Below are 13,836 nucleotides of genomic sequence, written 5' to 3'. Positions count from 1 at the left end.
AACTTTCAGCATTTGGAGTTTCCAGATTTTGCTCCAAAAAACATTTGGAGAAAATCATGTTTTGCTTGTTGGGAGTGACTCGTGCATCAGATTTTGCAAGTGATAGCTCGTTGGATTTGTGGCATGATTCCTATCCTTTGCCAAGATTTTCATCCAATTTAGCGAAGTTTTCTTTCCACATGTCATTTTATTGGGTTTTGCTCTTTTGAGTGAGGTGGGGCTCTTTGGATCTTTCCCTATGCTTTGTCTTTTCGCTTGAACTTGATTGCTTCAGTTTTGTGGGATGAGAACTAGTGTCCCCCCACAAGTTTGTTTATTTTTGTGGCCAATTGGTCAGGAACAACCTTTTCATGCTTGTTGTGTGTAGGGTTTAAAGATTTGGCACTGTTATGCTGTCGGAATTTGCATATGTGACTACAAATTAGATTTTATTTGAATTTTGGTAGTCAAGAGGCATAAGGGGCAATGGGTTTTCATTTTGTCAACTTCTAAGAAGTTTGAATTTTTAAGTGTTTTTTTTGTTGCATTGTTTTGCGTGTGACCCAAAGTTGTGTAGGGATTTTGTTGGCAAGTTTTCGAGAAATGGAATGGACTGTCCTCCATGTTTCCAATCATCCCATGGTTTTACTTTGTGGTTTTTGGATTCGTGGACAAATCTATGCTCCTAGCACAGTGCCCAGTTGAGTTTGTTGTGTGCATGTATATCTAGCTTGTTGCATTATTGTGATTTTGCCTCGATGCTTGATTCGACTGCAATTAGGATACATAGTGAGGGTACCACGAGCACATTTAGTATGCTAGATTGGGATCCTATAGGACCTACACTCTTGGCTTTAGACAAATCAAGTTATGTGATGCATTTTGGGGATTTGGGGCTTTTGAGCTTTGTGGGGTTTTTATGCCTTTTTGGGTTGTGTTGAATAGTGGGATGGAGTGGCTCTTCATAGTGTACCCAAGCACAAAGGGGCTCCAAGGTAACCTTGCTTGAGTTCTTAATAAGCAATTGATAACCTTATACATAAATTGGGTAAAACAAAATAGAAGATTAATGAGTCTTAAGACTACCTTGTTGTTGTTTGAGAATGTAGATATGGTATGTCTTGCCACAGTCTATGGACGTTGATTGGCCTAGTACCTTTTCATGGTTTGAGGACATAGATATGTTACTGATTAGCCTTGTCATCTACAGATGTTGATATGGCTTAGAGTGTCCTTGATGAGAGACGAATGGCTCAAAGCCATATAGGCCCTCACACGTCATTTGATGACACTCTATTCCTGAATCTCCACTTGATACTCTGTTAGTTGAGTAGTGACCTTTCCTTGCTTGTCTAGTGCGTGAATGCCCTTGTCACCTTGGGTTGTTGTGTCACCCTTGAGTCTTGCATATTGTATGGTGTGTGTAACCATTGTTTGAGTGTACTCTTTCACTGTGGTTGGGTTACTATCTCTATGAGCACAGTGGGCTAGGTCTACAAGTACCATGTGATAGGGAGGCATTTCTAAACTATACCTTTGCAAGGGACCAATGAACAGAGACAGACTCCCTCCAACTATAGGATTTGGAGCTTGTATACTCTCTTTATTGCATAGATAATTGATGGTATGCATATATTTTGATGTTGCAAGTATTGATGTTTGATTTCATCTCGTAAATTTATGCTTTATAGTTATGTTAATGATGTAATCGAGTGACCACCACCTTGGTATGCATATACCTAGTACTCCCTAATGTGGAGCTAGCTTTCTTTTCATGTCATAGGTTGGTATCAGCATGCCTACTCTTTTGTTGTTCCTACCCATTGCATGTTTTGGCAACAACAATTGCCCATTCAGGGCTATGCTTGATTCTTTTGGGTGGTGGTAAAAATGTTGATGTTCTAGAATGGTTTTAAGTCCATACAGCCATAGAGCTTGTCAATAGCTTTCTGATGCTTTTTGAACAAAATCAATCAAACATCGAATGCAAAAGTTATGACTTCTAGAATAAGGTCCATATGAAGCTTGGTACAATGTTATACGACCCAAGATGTCATGTCATGTGTCACCCACCCTTCTATCGTACAATAAATTGCATGCTTGTACCATATTAAAAACAGTGGGCACTTTCGTCTATTTTCGAGAAATCTAATTATTGTTCTAGATACCCTTTTTCAAATAGAGGCCCCAATATTCATAATAGGCTAGCTTTGGATTCACTAGTGATCTTATCTCCCTCTTGTGATTCATGGACGATTATCCGGATCTCTTGTAGTATTCTCGGGAACATATGTTCTCCATTCCAAGTACTTGGTTAGTGGTTTGGAAACCTCTGGAAGTGTTAACAAGACTCACTTGTGTTTATGAACATGTTGTTTATGCCATGTTCCTTGAGATTCTTCTTTGTTTGATGCTGTCGGTTACTCTGCTTTGTTGTAGGTAACATATTATATGGAAAAAAAATCATTCAGTGCACATTTTATCCTTGTGTTCCAAGGATTCCCAGATGGGGCATATATATATATATATATATATATATATATATATATATATATATATATATATATATATATATATATATATGTATATATATATATAGAGAGAGAGAGAGAGAGTGTTATTTTCTTCTACTAAAATTCACATTTGTAGTTATTTGATCGATGTATACTTGAGTATGTTAACAAAACATCTTCTATTTGATAAGATTATTGTGTATTTATTTAACACTTTTTAAATAATTAAAAAATCTTTAAGCTTCTTGCATTTTCCAATTGCTGATTCTGCATTGAGTACGGTCCCTGTTTCCAAGCCTATGACCAAAATCGGATTGTTAAATCATGGAATGAATTATAGCTTACTGAAATACACACATGAGCAATTGTATATCTGAAGCCAAAACAAGACAGATGCGACTACCAAAGGAATGTGAAGAAGCATACGATTAAAAAAAATTGATAGCTGTGAGAGAAAAACTAGATAATTGAATATTCAATAATATTTTTAGGGTAACTTCAGATAATCAAGTATCAAGGAGAGCTGATATTCCTTAAACTTTATATACTAGAAAGACGGACAGTAATCTTCTGCATATAAGTAATAATTTACTATTTTCAGTGAAACACTTAACAGGCAGCAAAAAGATCAGGACATGACACAGAATTGATTGACTCAAAACCATCTCAAAGCTTTTGGGCTTTTGACCAACGAAACCAAAAAAGGCATTATACAGACCTCTTGTTTCCATGGGGGAAGCCTACGGATTTGTCCTGTGTCCAAAGAAATCTTTCTCTTCCGAACTTGCAATTCCTCTTCTCTCATAATTGGTGTGCCATAGAAAATATAGTCACCATCATCCTCGTTCCCCATTATGTTTAAATTTGAAAGAGAAAAGTGCTTATTGCCAAGCACAAGATAGAGACTTCAAGAAGTTACAATTTTCACAGACTTAGCTTCTAGTTCACCTGTACGCCAGAACAAAAAAATGTTCAAGTTACCATAAAGTTCAAAAGATTACACCAGCAATAATCCAATGTACATATAACATGCCAAGTCTTGTGGGACAATATCTTGAAAATGACTATAAAAGAACATGGTAGTGATCACTAAAGAAAAGTATGCTTCACAAGTCATGGTATGTATAACAAAAACAGTGCATTTCAGTGTTAGTCCTCCTTAACTAGAATTATGACTCAATACATACTTAGGGATGGGTTTTGACAACAGAAACTAATGTTGTAAATCGATCTTGTATAGAGAGATCAAAAAAAAATCATCGGCACTTCTATATGTTGCCACTCTGTGACTGTCCTCACACACACAAACTGAATATTATTTTGATTTCAGGGTGCTGCAATAACAAACCATGCATGAAGATAATTCTATCTCTCCAATATTGAAAGAATGTAACCATTGTTAATCACCATAATCTGAATGTGGCTGCTCAATTTTTTGTCTAGCAATTGCAATAATCCCTTGAAAGTATAGAATAAGTACAAGGAAGAAAAATGAAGTTATAAGGTGACTACTCACTGACCAAATAAGCATTGACGACTTCAAATTACCACAATCGACATTTGAACAATGAATAGATTGAAATGTCAAAGAGGTTGTCATAAGCAATGCATGATCAAATAAGCATTGACGACTTCAAATTACCCCAATCAACATTTGAACAATAAATATATTGAAATGTCAAAGAGGTTGTCATAAGCAATGCATGGAAACAGATATTAAGATGGACACCGATACTGCTCTAGTCTACGGAACACACACATTCACCACTAGGCCCAATTTAGTTTAGTAATATGTATTTTTACAATCATTTTTTGATGCTCTTGTTGAAGCCTAAATCAGATACCTCCACTGGCCTGGCCGGACACAGCCCAGTTATGGGCCTGTATTTGGATGTGCCTAGATACAGTATCTGAGCCATATTGTTTCATATTCATGTCTGGTACAAGAAAACATATATCTGACAATTAGGGTGGAAGTTTCCAGCAACTCTGGTTGTAATGGTAGAATGGTAAGTAGGGTACAATCATGAAAGCATGACCTGGGTTCAAATCCAAACCCCACAATTAGTTAGCCCATAATTCCAGCAGTATATCCAACACTGCATAAAAAGGTGAACCATAGTCCCACCGAAGATTCACAAAGCAAAAATATGATCGCTGGATCATCACGCTGAATGTCTCCAACCACCAAAAGGTTGAGAAGATTTTTCAAGTTTCCATAGGTATGCATTTTGTTTCTGGTATGCCAGAAAACAATGTGTCAAATCTTCCTATACCAAAGCAATTGGTAGTAAAAATTCTTAACAGCAGTAAGCTCCGCTTTAAAACATTGCAGACATATATATATATATACAATTTTCATATTCAACGATGTAATTCGATTAAAGAAAGATGCGTACTCCCAAGATAAAAGTCGATATGAATCAAAGCACACCCTGACATCAACGTGCCAGTCTCAAAATTCAATTACAATGCACATGCAACCCTAATTTTAGTTCATTATAACCTACAATAACATTATAAACCTTATAATCAAACGCGGACGCAACAACCCTAAAGTCTCTTGTCATGTCAAACAACACGGCTTATCAATGCGTTTCATAACTGATGCCATTCTCAAAGTTTCAGAATTCTATTTCACTATTCAAAGTTACATAAAACAGGTGTAATTATAAACATTAGAATTGTTCACAATCCACAAATTACGCTACTTATTATTATTTGTACAATTTATATTGAAATTCGATAAAACGGGCCTAACCCAGCGAAAGCTTCTGTCGTTCATTTTTAGAGAAAAGAAAAGCAGAGTAAAAAAGATCCCCCGCAACTCTCCATTCTAATAAAACACATAGTATAAGTACAGGAAATGAACAGCTTCAAAGCAGTGGCGTACCTTGATTGAAAGATTTTCAGTTCGTACAGAGAAGTGAGAAAAACACATTTCGCTGTGATCGCCTTGCGAACATTTCGAGCGTTGTCCCAGACACCCACTGTAAGTTGTTGCGTCAATTGGTCATTCTAATAATTAGAAATAAATAATTATGATTTGCAGTTCCCCACGGGATTTCTAGATTGTTGCTTAAATAGTTCTATATATGTGTGTGGAGAAATATTGGAGATATTTCTATTTTTAAGTACTTATTATTATTATTTTCAATAGCAAATCAAGCCAATGTCTATGCCGGTATCAAAAAGGCTTTTTATTATTTTAAAAAATTAATTTAAAAATCATTTTAAACTTATATCTTAAATTTATATATAATTAAAATTTGTCGTTTTGATACCGCATAGACATCGTCGCAAATCATTACATATGTTTTATATATTATTTTAATAATTTTCATATGAATTGAATATAAAACTATTATTTGCATAATGAGGTGCAATGGTTATGTTGAAAGTTCAAAGATTTAGAATTGCTTTTGGTAAGTATAATTATTTTGATTATATAAGAGAAAATTAAATTTGTATGACTCTAAGATACAATTTACAATTTACAATTTCTATTGGCAAAGTTATATGTAATGTCGTTACAATGCATATTGTTTACACAACATTTACAATAGTCATGTTATTTACATTTGAATCTGCAACTTTAAATTGTAAAATGTATCTTCAAAACCTATAACACAAGGATAGATAATTAGGAGACAATAAGATTACTTTTGAATTTTTCAGACCAATTTTAAATTAGGTAGATTGCTTATCACAATTAATGAGTTTCCCTTAAAAAAAAATTTAAAATATTAATAAAGTAATTGCAAACTTGGGATGATTGTTTGAACCTTCTCTTCAATATTAGTTTCCTTTAAGAGATTTATCTATTGTTAAAGAGTTATTGCTATCACTACTGACACGCCTTATGTCATACTTTCTTAAGCTTCCCCTTAAGAACCCACCAAAGTTTTAGTTCAACATGTTCTCTAGAGGAGGGAACCTGTAAATTTTTAGGATTAAATCTATAAATTTCATGCATGTGAGAGACCATACCGGCATACATCCTTTTTATTAAATTATTATAGGATATGATATTAATATTCTAATTTTTTATTATTATATATTTCAGTAGTTGTAAATATAATTCATACATTTTTTTACTTTGAAATTGTATTGACCATTTATTTTCTTATTTGGATTTTTGTTGTTTTAGTAGAATCAAATTTGTCTTACCAATCTTATGAATGACTTTGAAATGCATGTTTATTAGAGGAGTTCAAAGTGCATTGGTTAGTTTCCTCATACTTCTTTTGGCATGGGATTTTGAACACTCCAATAGTTGTATTAATTGTATAGCTTTTTGGAATGACATTTCATGAAGCATCAATTCAACATTAAATTTCTCATTTTTTCATTATTTTACAATGGTAAATATTCTTAATCAAAACTCATACCAAATGCATGTAGTCTAACATCCTTTATGTTGACAAACACAATGTCCATAAAAAAAATTGAAACCACCATCCAAGTTCTTAAACACTACAAAATTTAAGATTCTATGAGGGGCTTTTACCTATTTGACAATCAAATCACTAATGTGATGCAAGAGCATCCTTGGTGTAAGGGCAATCTTGCATCACCTAAAAATATTTTTGTTTTGCCTTTTCAATAAGGGTTATTTCAGTGCAGAGTTCTTATTTTTGGAAGCTTACTATTTTAAGTAAGTTCGTCATTTGACCTCAAAATGTTTTTATGTCATCATGGAGGTTCATTTTACATATATCAACCTGCAAGTAAAGTTTCATTGCAATACCCACCATATTTGTGGATTTACTAAAAAATTACGTATTGGCAATGAGGTATAGAAACTTCGAGCTTAATTTTGAAGGCTTTAGAGGCTTTGAAAATGGGTACAACCTTAGTTGACTAAAGCTTTCTCAAGATATGTGTTGTAGATTAGTTTGTGTCATTTCTGATAAGGGGTAATAATAATCAATTTGAGCAATGGTAGATGAGTTATGTTCTCTAGAAGTTGTGCTACCTAAGTCAAAGAAAATGAAATTCCTTTGAAATTTATTGGGGCCTAGTCGGCCTCAAGGTCTAGGGCTAAATATCAAGAACCTTCTTCGGAAGTGGAAAATTATCTATATAAAGAACATCTATAGGGTTGTCTAGGACGATTTTGGGATATTGGTGGTGTCTCTATCTTATAGAATATTGTAAGTAAATTTCCCATTTGCCTTTGCATGTATTATTTCCAATGTTTGTAATTTCATACTTTTGGAGATAATAAGAAGTTAGTTTTGAGTTCTTGCGAATTGTTCTTGTTTCTCTATTTTCATTATGTGTTTGTGTTATAAAGGGGAGCAGCCTTCATCAACATTTCAAGCTCCTCAAACATCTATTCATTGTAATCCATTTTAATAAAAAAAATTTAAAAATCTTATATTTCACAGTAAGGTACTCTCTATGGGGTCTTTTGACTACTAAGGAATCTACTTTATGTTTATTATGACAATATAATGAATTATTTATACATATCTATAATAAGATTTTTTTTATAAAACCATAGTAAAACATATGGTCATGGTGGTAGGCTTGTTAATGAAAAAAAGGCAAGTTTTTGAATGTAAGTTGTATGTATTTATCTTCTCTCAAAATTGATCTAAAAGTGATCTAACAAGAGGGAGGATGATGATAATTAATATAACAATCCTAATTAATAGAATGCTTATATTTGAGTTATATTCCAATGGAGGCTATTAGATTTTACAAATTTTCCACCCTTCTTATGACTCTTCAACTTTTTTGTCTTTTCCTCATTGGAAGAGACTTTTGAAAGCATCTTTTTTTCACTAATAGTTTCCTTGATATATAAGGTTTCTCCTTTATATGCACATACATGGAGGTATAGAAGTTTAGTGACTATAAGTAAATAGAACAAGGGGCGCATGTGCCAAAGTTCTTTCCTTCATGTTTTTATGGTTGACTAAAGTAGTATTGTATGAAGGAGAAATTAAATTATTTACAATTTTTAGCAAAAACTTGGTGACGATAAACTTTTTCAGCTACTTTGAGCCTAAAAGCACAGAGCTATCAAACAAACACTTCAATCATATAATTGGAAAAAAAGAAAAATATAGATTTATAGATAGAAAGGAAGGAAAATATAGATTTATAGATAGAAAAGAAGTATACGAAGAGAGAGCTAAAAGAGAGAACAATGTGTTATTATAAAGACAAGTAAAGGTAGAATAATAATTAGAGTTGTAGAGAATTTTAAAAATATTAATTATTTTATTATTTTAAGAAATATATAAATAACAATAAAAATTATATTATATGAATGAACTACTCATTTCTACCAATTCAATTATAAGTTGAAATATTTAATTTTAAAAAAAAATTGTTGATTACTTAAATCAAAGTAACAAATTATGTAGTAAGTTTGAGGGGTAGTATTAATGGTATTAAAAAAATTGAGAAAAATTGTAAAATAGTAGCTAGTAAAACATAGTGTAAATTTTTTAAAATTAACATTTTACAATTGTCAAAAATAAACATCAATGTAAAACTAATAAGAAATAAAAAATATTTAACTCTATATTTGAACTTGGTAAGATAGCTAGTAAAATATAGTGTAAACTTGAAGAAATAACATTTTACAAAAATAAGCATCAATGTAAAACTAATAATAAATATATTTAAAATAAGAAATATAAAACATTTAACTCTATAAATTCATATGACTTCTTCTTCATAAACTATCTTGAATAATAAATGTATTTAAAATAAGAAATATAAAATATTTAACTCTATATTTGATTAAGATATCTATATTTGAAATTGGTAAGAAAAATAGATAGTGATAATTAATATTGATTAGACATTCATTTGTGAGGTGGAAGATAAAAATGACTGTTTTTAAAAAAGTTAAGCTATTTGTCACAAATTTAGAAAAGATAAAGTTATAATTAATGCATTCATTAATACATGGTAGAGTTGTTAAAAAATATTTGTATTTTGTTGGAGAAAATTGAATATTTTCATTGTCAAAAATAGAATAGTCCAATACAATGAATAAAAAATGTGATTTATAAAATAATGAAAAATTAGAAAAAGATATAAACATTTGAAGTTTCTTTTAATCTTTTAGATCCTATGAATTGATTGGTTAGTTAAATTGAAAAATTGAATTGAACGAAAACAATAGTATCCTGCCAAAGGCAGGAACTAATAATAATATTGAAAAGCCAATTTTGAGCTTTGATATGCCTTCTTTTAGTTTTCATTTGTGCTATACAACAATCCAATCACAAGAATACTAATTTTGCACTTACCGGATTTACCCAAAAGAATAGTCATTAGCTCATATTCATGGGGGATGCTAGTTTTTTCGCTAATTATGGTTATATTGATCTCACACTAAATCCAAACCCTGCTATAAAATTTTCTGCCCAAAATAAAAGTACTTCAAATATTCTCGACCACAACCACTCATGATGTGATTAAAACATTTCACTACCATCTATACCATCTTAATTGAAACCATCAAAGCCGTTAGAAATTTCAATGGAGATGGTGTTTCCTTCATTGGTGTGCCAAAAATAAAAAGAGGATTTTAGCAAAGAACAAAAGGCCCTTCCTTAACCTCTTCAACTAGTTCAAGAATGGAAACATCACTGACTAGCTTGTCATAGAAGTCAACACATTTCATAACAAAATTGACTTGGACAACAATCATGTTTGCATTGACATATTGGGCATCAAATCTAACATATCTAATAGTATAAGAGAGTACAACATGGATATCAAATATGGAAGAGTTATACAATTTTGGGTAGACTATGATGGGTGGTCTAAATCCTGCCTCCTCAATCACACTCATATAGTCTCTAGTTTCTCACAAAGCGACCTCTACTTAGGTAGCAGGCTTTCACATTGCAAGTCATAATTTTATAAATTTTTGGCATTTGATAGAGTTTCTAAAGTTTCCATCGAAAGATGATGATGTCCTCAACCTTTTCACACTTTTTGGTAACCATTTTTTTTTCTTTCCATGGCATGAGGAATTGAAATCTATCAAGAGGTTTGTACAATATAATTAGCTTATTGGCTAATTAAATATAAATACTTTTTAGTAAAATTAATATATTAATATTTGAGTTATTGTATATATATATATTCTCTAGGGAAGGCAAAACTTTTATTTATTTTTTACAAATGTTGTTGATATTAAGGTCAATTTGTCTATCAATGACTCAACACTTGGTCAAAATGGTTACACTGCTACCAAGCTCTATAGTTGTTATTGAGCTTAACATTCAGTTTGTTGTGTTAAACAAGTGATTCTGTTGTTCCCAAGCCAAGTAGTTGTAATACAATGTCTACCGAACACTTGAGTCATTTTGCATTGTTTTCTAAGCTACACAATGCTTACCAAGCTTTAGAGACAAAGTTCAATGCAAATCGAGTGTAGTAGAGGCTATCGAGCTATTTAGTGGAAGTGAAGAAGATCGTAATGTTAACCGATCTCTATAGGTACCCAAGTTCTACAATGTCTACCAAGCTTGCAATGTTAACAATGTGAATCTAGTGTTGACTAAGTCATGCAGTGTCAACCAAGTAATTTAGTAGCTATCGAGTTTCTCAGAGTTCACCTAGTCACATAATGTTGACTGAGTTTGAGCCACTTGGAAGTGATTAGTATGGACCGAGCTTCAAGTTCAATCGAGTGCCAAATTTTATCAAGTGTTGACAGTGTTTGTCATGTATCAGAACATCACCGAGTTTGTCTTCAAAACCTGAGTCACAACAGTTGGGCTGACTTTGTGAATTATGACGAAATTGGTATTGTAGCTAACTCCAGTAAGTTGTGATTTGGATTGGTATATATGTAATGCATTGTATCGTATCTAAAGAATAATGTGAAAAGGATATGATGAGCAGGAGTGTGAATTGAAGAAGGCTACAAGCAATATAAGGGACACCAAAGATTTATATATCACAGTCAAGTCACCATTGTAATTCAAGGAATCTCATTTAGCAAATCAAAGTTGTAGATCAAAGATCAGCCATTGGTTCATCTTAACGATGCATCAATCAAATCATTTAACAAGGTAGACTTAATAGTCTTTTGCTAAATCTCTTAACCGAGTGCATACTTCATTGTATGTTTGTAAATACTTTAACAAGGTGGACCTCACAGTCTTTATTGCTCCTAATAGGGAAGATCACCAAAAGTGCTCAATTATAAGCCTTAACAGGTTAAGTTCTTATTGGAGTCATGGAAGAAAAAGACAAAGCCAAAGAAGAGATAGAAGAAAATAACAATGAAATACAACAACTATCCCTTCAATAAGCAAACTTTATTCATCAACTCACTAATGCAAATGAAGAGCTTATGAAGCTAAGATCGGAGAATGAAAGACTACAAAACGATCTCAACATTGAAAAGAAAGCCTCTGAAAGAATGATGAAATCTTAAGAAAGCATGAATTAATTGAATGAACGAAGTCAATATAAACACAAAGGAAAAGCTGGAATAGGATATAAAAAATAAGTTGAATCATCTCAACAAGGAGCTCAAAAGAATAAAAGACCTACTTACAATCATTGTGGTAAGATAGGTCATACATCAAACAAATGTTGGAGTAATGGAAAAGCGAAATTCAATGGAAAGTGTTACAGTTGCAATAAGCATGGTCATAGAGCAACTAAATGTAAAAAGAAACCTAAGTTTGAAGGTAAATGCCACAATTACAAGAAACAAAGACACAAATCTTTAGAGTACAAAACCAAGAAGTGGAACCTAGCAAAACAAATCATGAAAGCAATACATGGATGGGATTATAATACATGGTATAGATGTCACTATTGTGATGAATTTGGGCACATTGGAGAAAACTATGCGTAACATCACATGAGAAAAAGAGATACTACAAAAACATGTTTTATTTGTATAGAACTTGGACATCTTGCCAAGAACTGTATAAACATAGGTAGAATTGAAGATGAAAAGAAATCCAGAGCTAACAATATCAAAAAACAAATGAGGCAACAATGGATACCAAAATCTCCAGAGAATGCAAACCAAGATCATGAAGTGAATGACACCCAAGTCAATGAGTTGGGTGGCTCAATCATTTCAACTCAGTCCCTTATGGAGATCACTAGAACTGTGATTTAGAAAAAGTCATCTAACATCAGTTCCAACTAGCAAGAAGAAAGATCCATATCAGCATTCAAGATGCATAGAGATCATTAAGTATGATAAGAAGCAAGAGAGCTTACTGAGAAAGGTCAAGTTGCATATTGTTTTAGGTTGTAGAGACAGAGTTGGTAGTTCCTATTGAGTGTTGGTGACTCTACTAAGTTGTAGATGTCTCTCGAGCATTAAAGACTAAACTAAGTAGAGGACAACCTATCACTGAGCAAGTATGAAGTACAAAGCATTAATGGTGAACGAGAAGAGAAAATTATTTAAAAGGAAGAAATCAATTGCATTGTTTCACTGTGACTTTCTAGAGCTATTTGTGAAGAGCGAATTTAGAGCCCCCAAGAGATTTAAGTATTTGTTGTTGAAGATTTCCCATGTTTTCAAAAACCTTACCAAGCAATGGCACCTTTAAGTAGCAAAGTAAAAAAAGGTTTTGAAATATTGGTTCATGGAGTCAACTACAAGGCATCAAATTTCAAGTTGAGTCTAGCAATTACAGAAGCACATGACCCAGTTGGTGTGTAGTCTCAAATTCCACCCAAGGTATTACTTGTGCATGACATCTATTCATTCTACCACTATTCTATTTAGGAACTCATAAACCTAGAAATGAATGAAGCATTCAATAAATTGTGTGTGGATGGTGTATTAAAGCCCGAACATCAACATCTGGAAACTAAGGGTTTAACACATATTTCAGATATGCCAAGAGATTTTCATAGTCAAATGGATTAGATTTATTCTAAGTCATGTTCATGATGGGTAGTTATGGTTGGACCAACCCATTTATATTACGAAGAAAATGATTCACAGAATCACTAGGCTTCCAATGCTAAACAAAGCAAAGATGACCAAAACACTAGGTTGGGTCGAATTGGGTAAGTGGACTCTTGTTGAGTGGGATGGAAGAAGCATGAAGGTTAGTGGCATTATAGACATGGATTTGAAGTTCGGTATATATTTGATTGCACACAAAATATACAGTTCTAGTTGGTTGAACATCGTATCATGTGAAGCTATTGATCTTGCATACAAGATAGTGAAGAATAATATATCCTTCGACCTTGTCAAGTTGTTGTTGAACCAATTCAATAAGAACATGGAGAGCATCAAAGTGTCAAAGAACAACCCATGTAAGTTTGGTTCTCTTTTGACATGTTTATTCTTTTTTGTTTAAAAGTTTTTCCC

At 32.7% G+C, this 13,836-nt stretch overlaps 1 protein-coding gene across 7 annotated transcripts in view; it reads right to left on the bottom strand.

Annotated features, from left to right (window-relative positions):
* The window catches only part of TGH (SWAP (Suppressor-of-White-APricot)/surp domain-containing protein), a 199,770-nt gene extending 194,211 nt beyond the window's left edge, over positions 1–5,559 (bottom strand). For 2 of the 7 annotated variants that reach the window (XM_089826310.1, XM_089826314.1), the window contains exons 1-2: positions 5,386–5,559; positions 3,211–3,440 (exon numbers count right to left, since the gene is read on the bottom strand). In XM_089826310.1, coding sequence (XP_089682436.1) covers positions 3,211–3,345 — 135 coding nt within the window. In that variant the 5' untranslated portion in view covers positions 3,346–3,440; positions 5,386–5,559. Of the gene's footprint in view, positions 1–3,210; positions 3,441–4,336; positions 4,356–5,253; positions 5,355–5,385 lie in introns of those variants that run through there. The other 5 variants (XM_089826315.1, XM_089826313.1, XM_089826316.1 and 2 more) reach the window with 5 other exon arrangements.
* Positions 5,560–13,836: the final 8,277 nt, after the last annotated feature.

The sequence above is a fragment of the Cupressus sempervirens genome, chromosome 4 (genome assembly GCF_028749045.1).
Source record: "Cupressus sempervirens isolate cs-2001-9-10 chromosome 4, ASM2874904v1, whole genome shotgun sequence".
Classification (NCBI taxonomy): Eukaryota; Viridiplantae; Streptophyta; class Pinopsida; order Cupressales; family Cupressaceae; genus Cupressus; species Cupressus sempervirens.
Note: the sequence above shows the minus strand (reverse complement) of the source record. Positions and strands in the feature narration are given on the sequence as shown.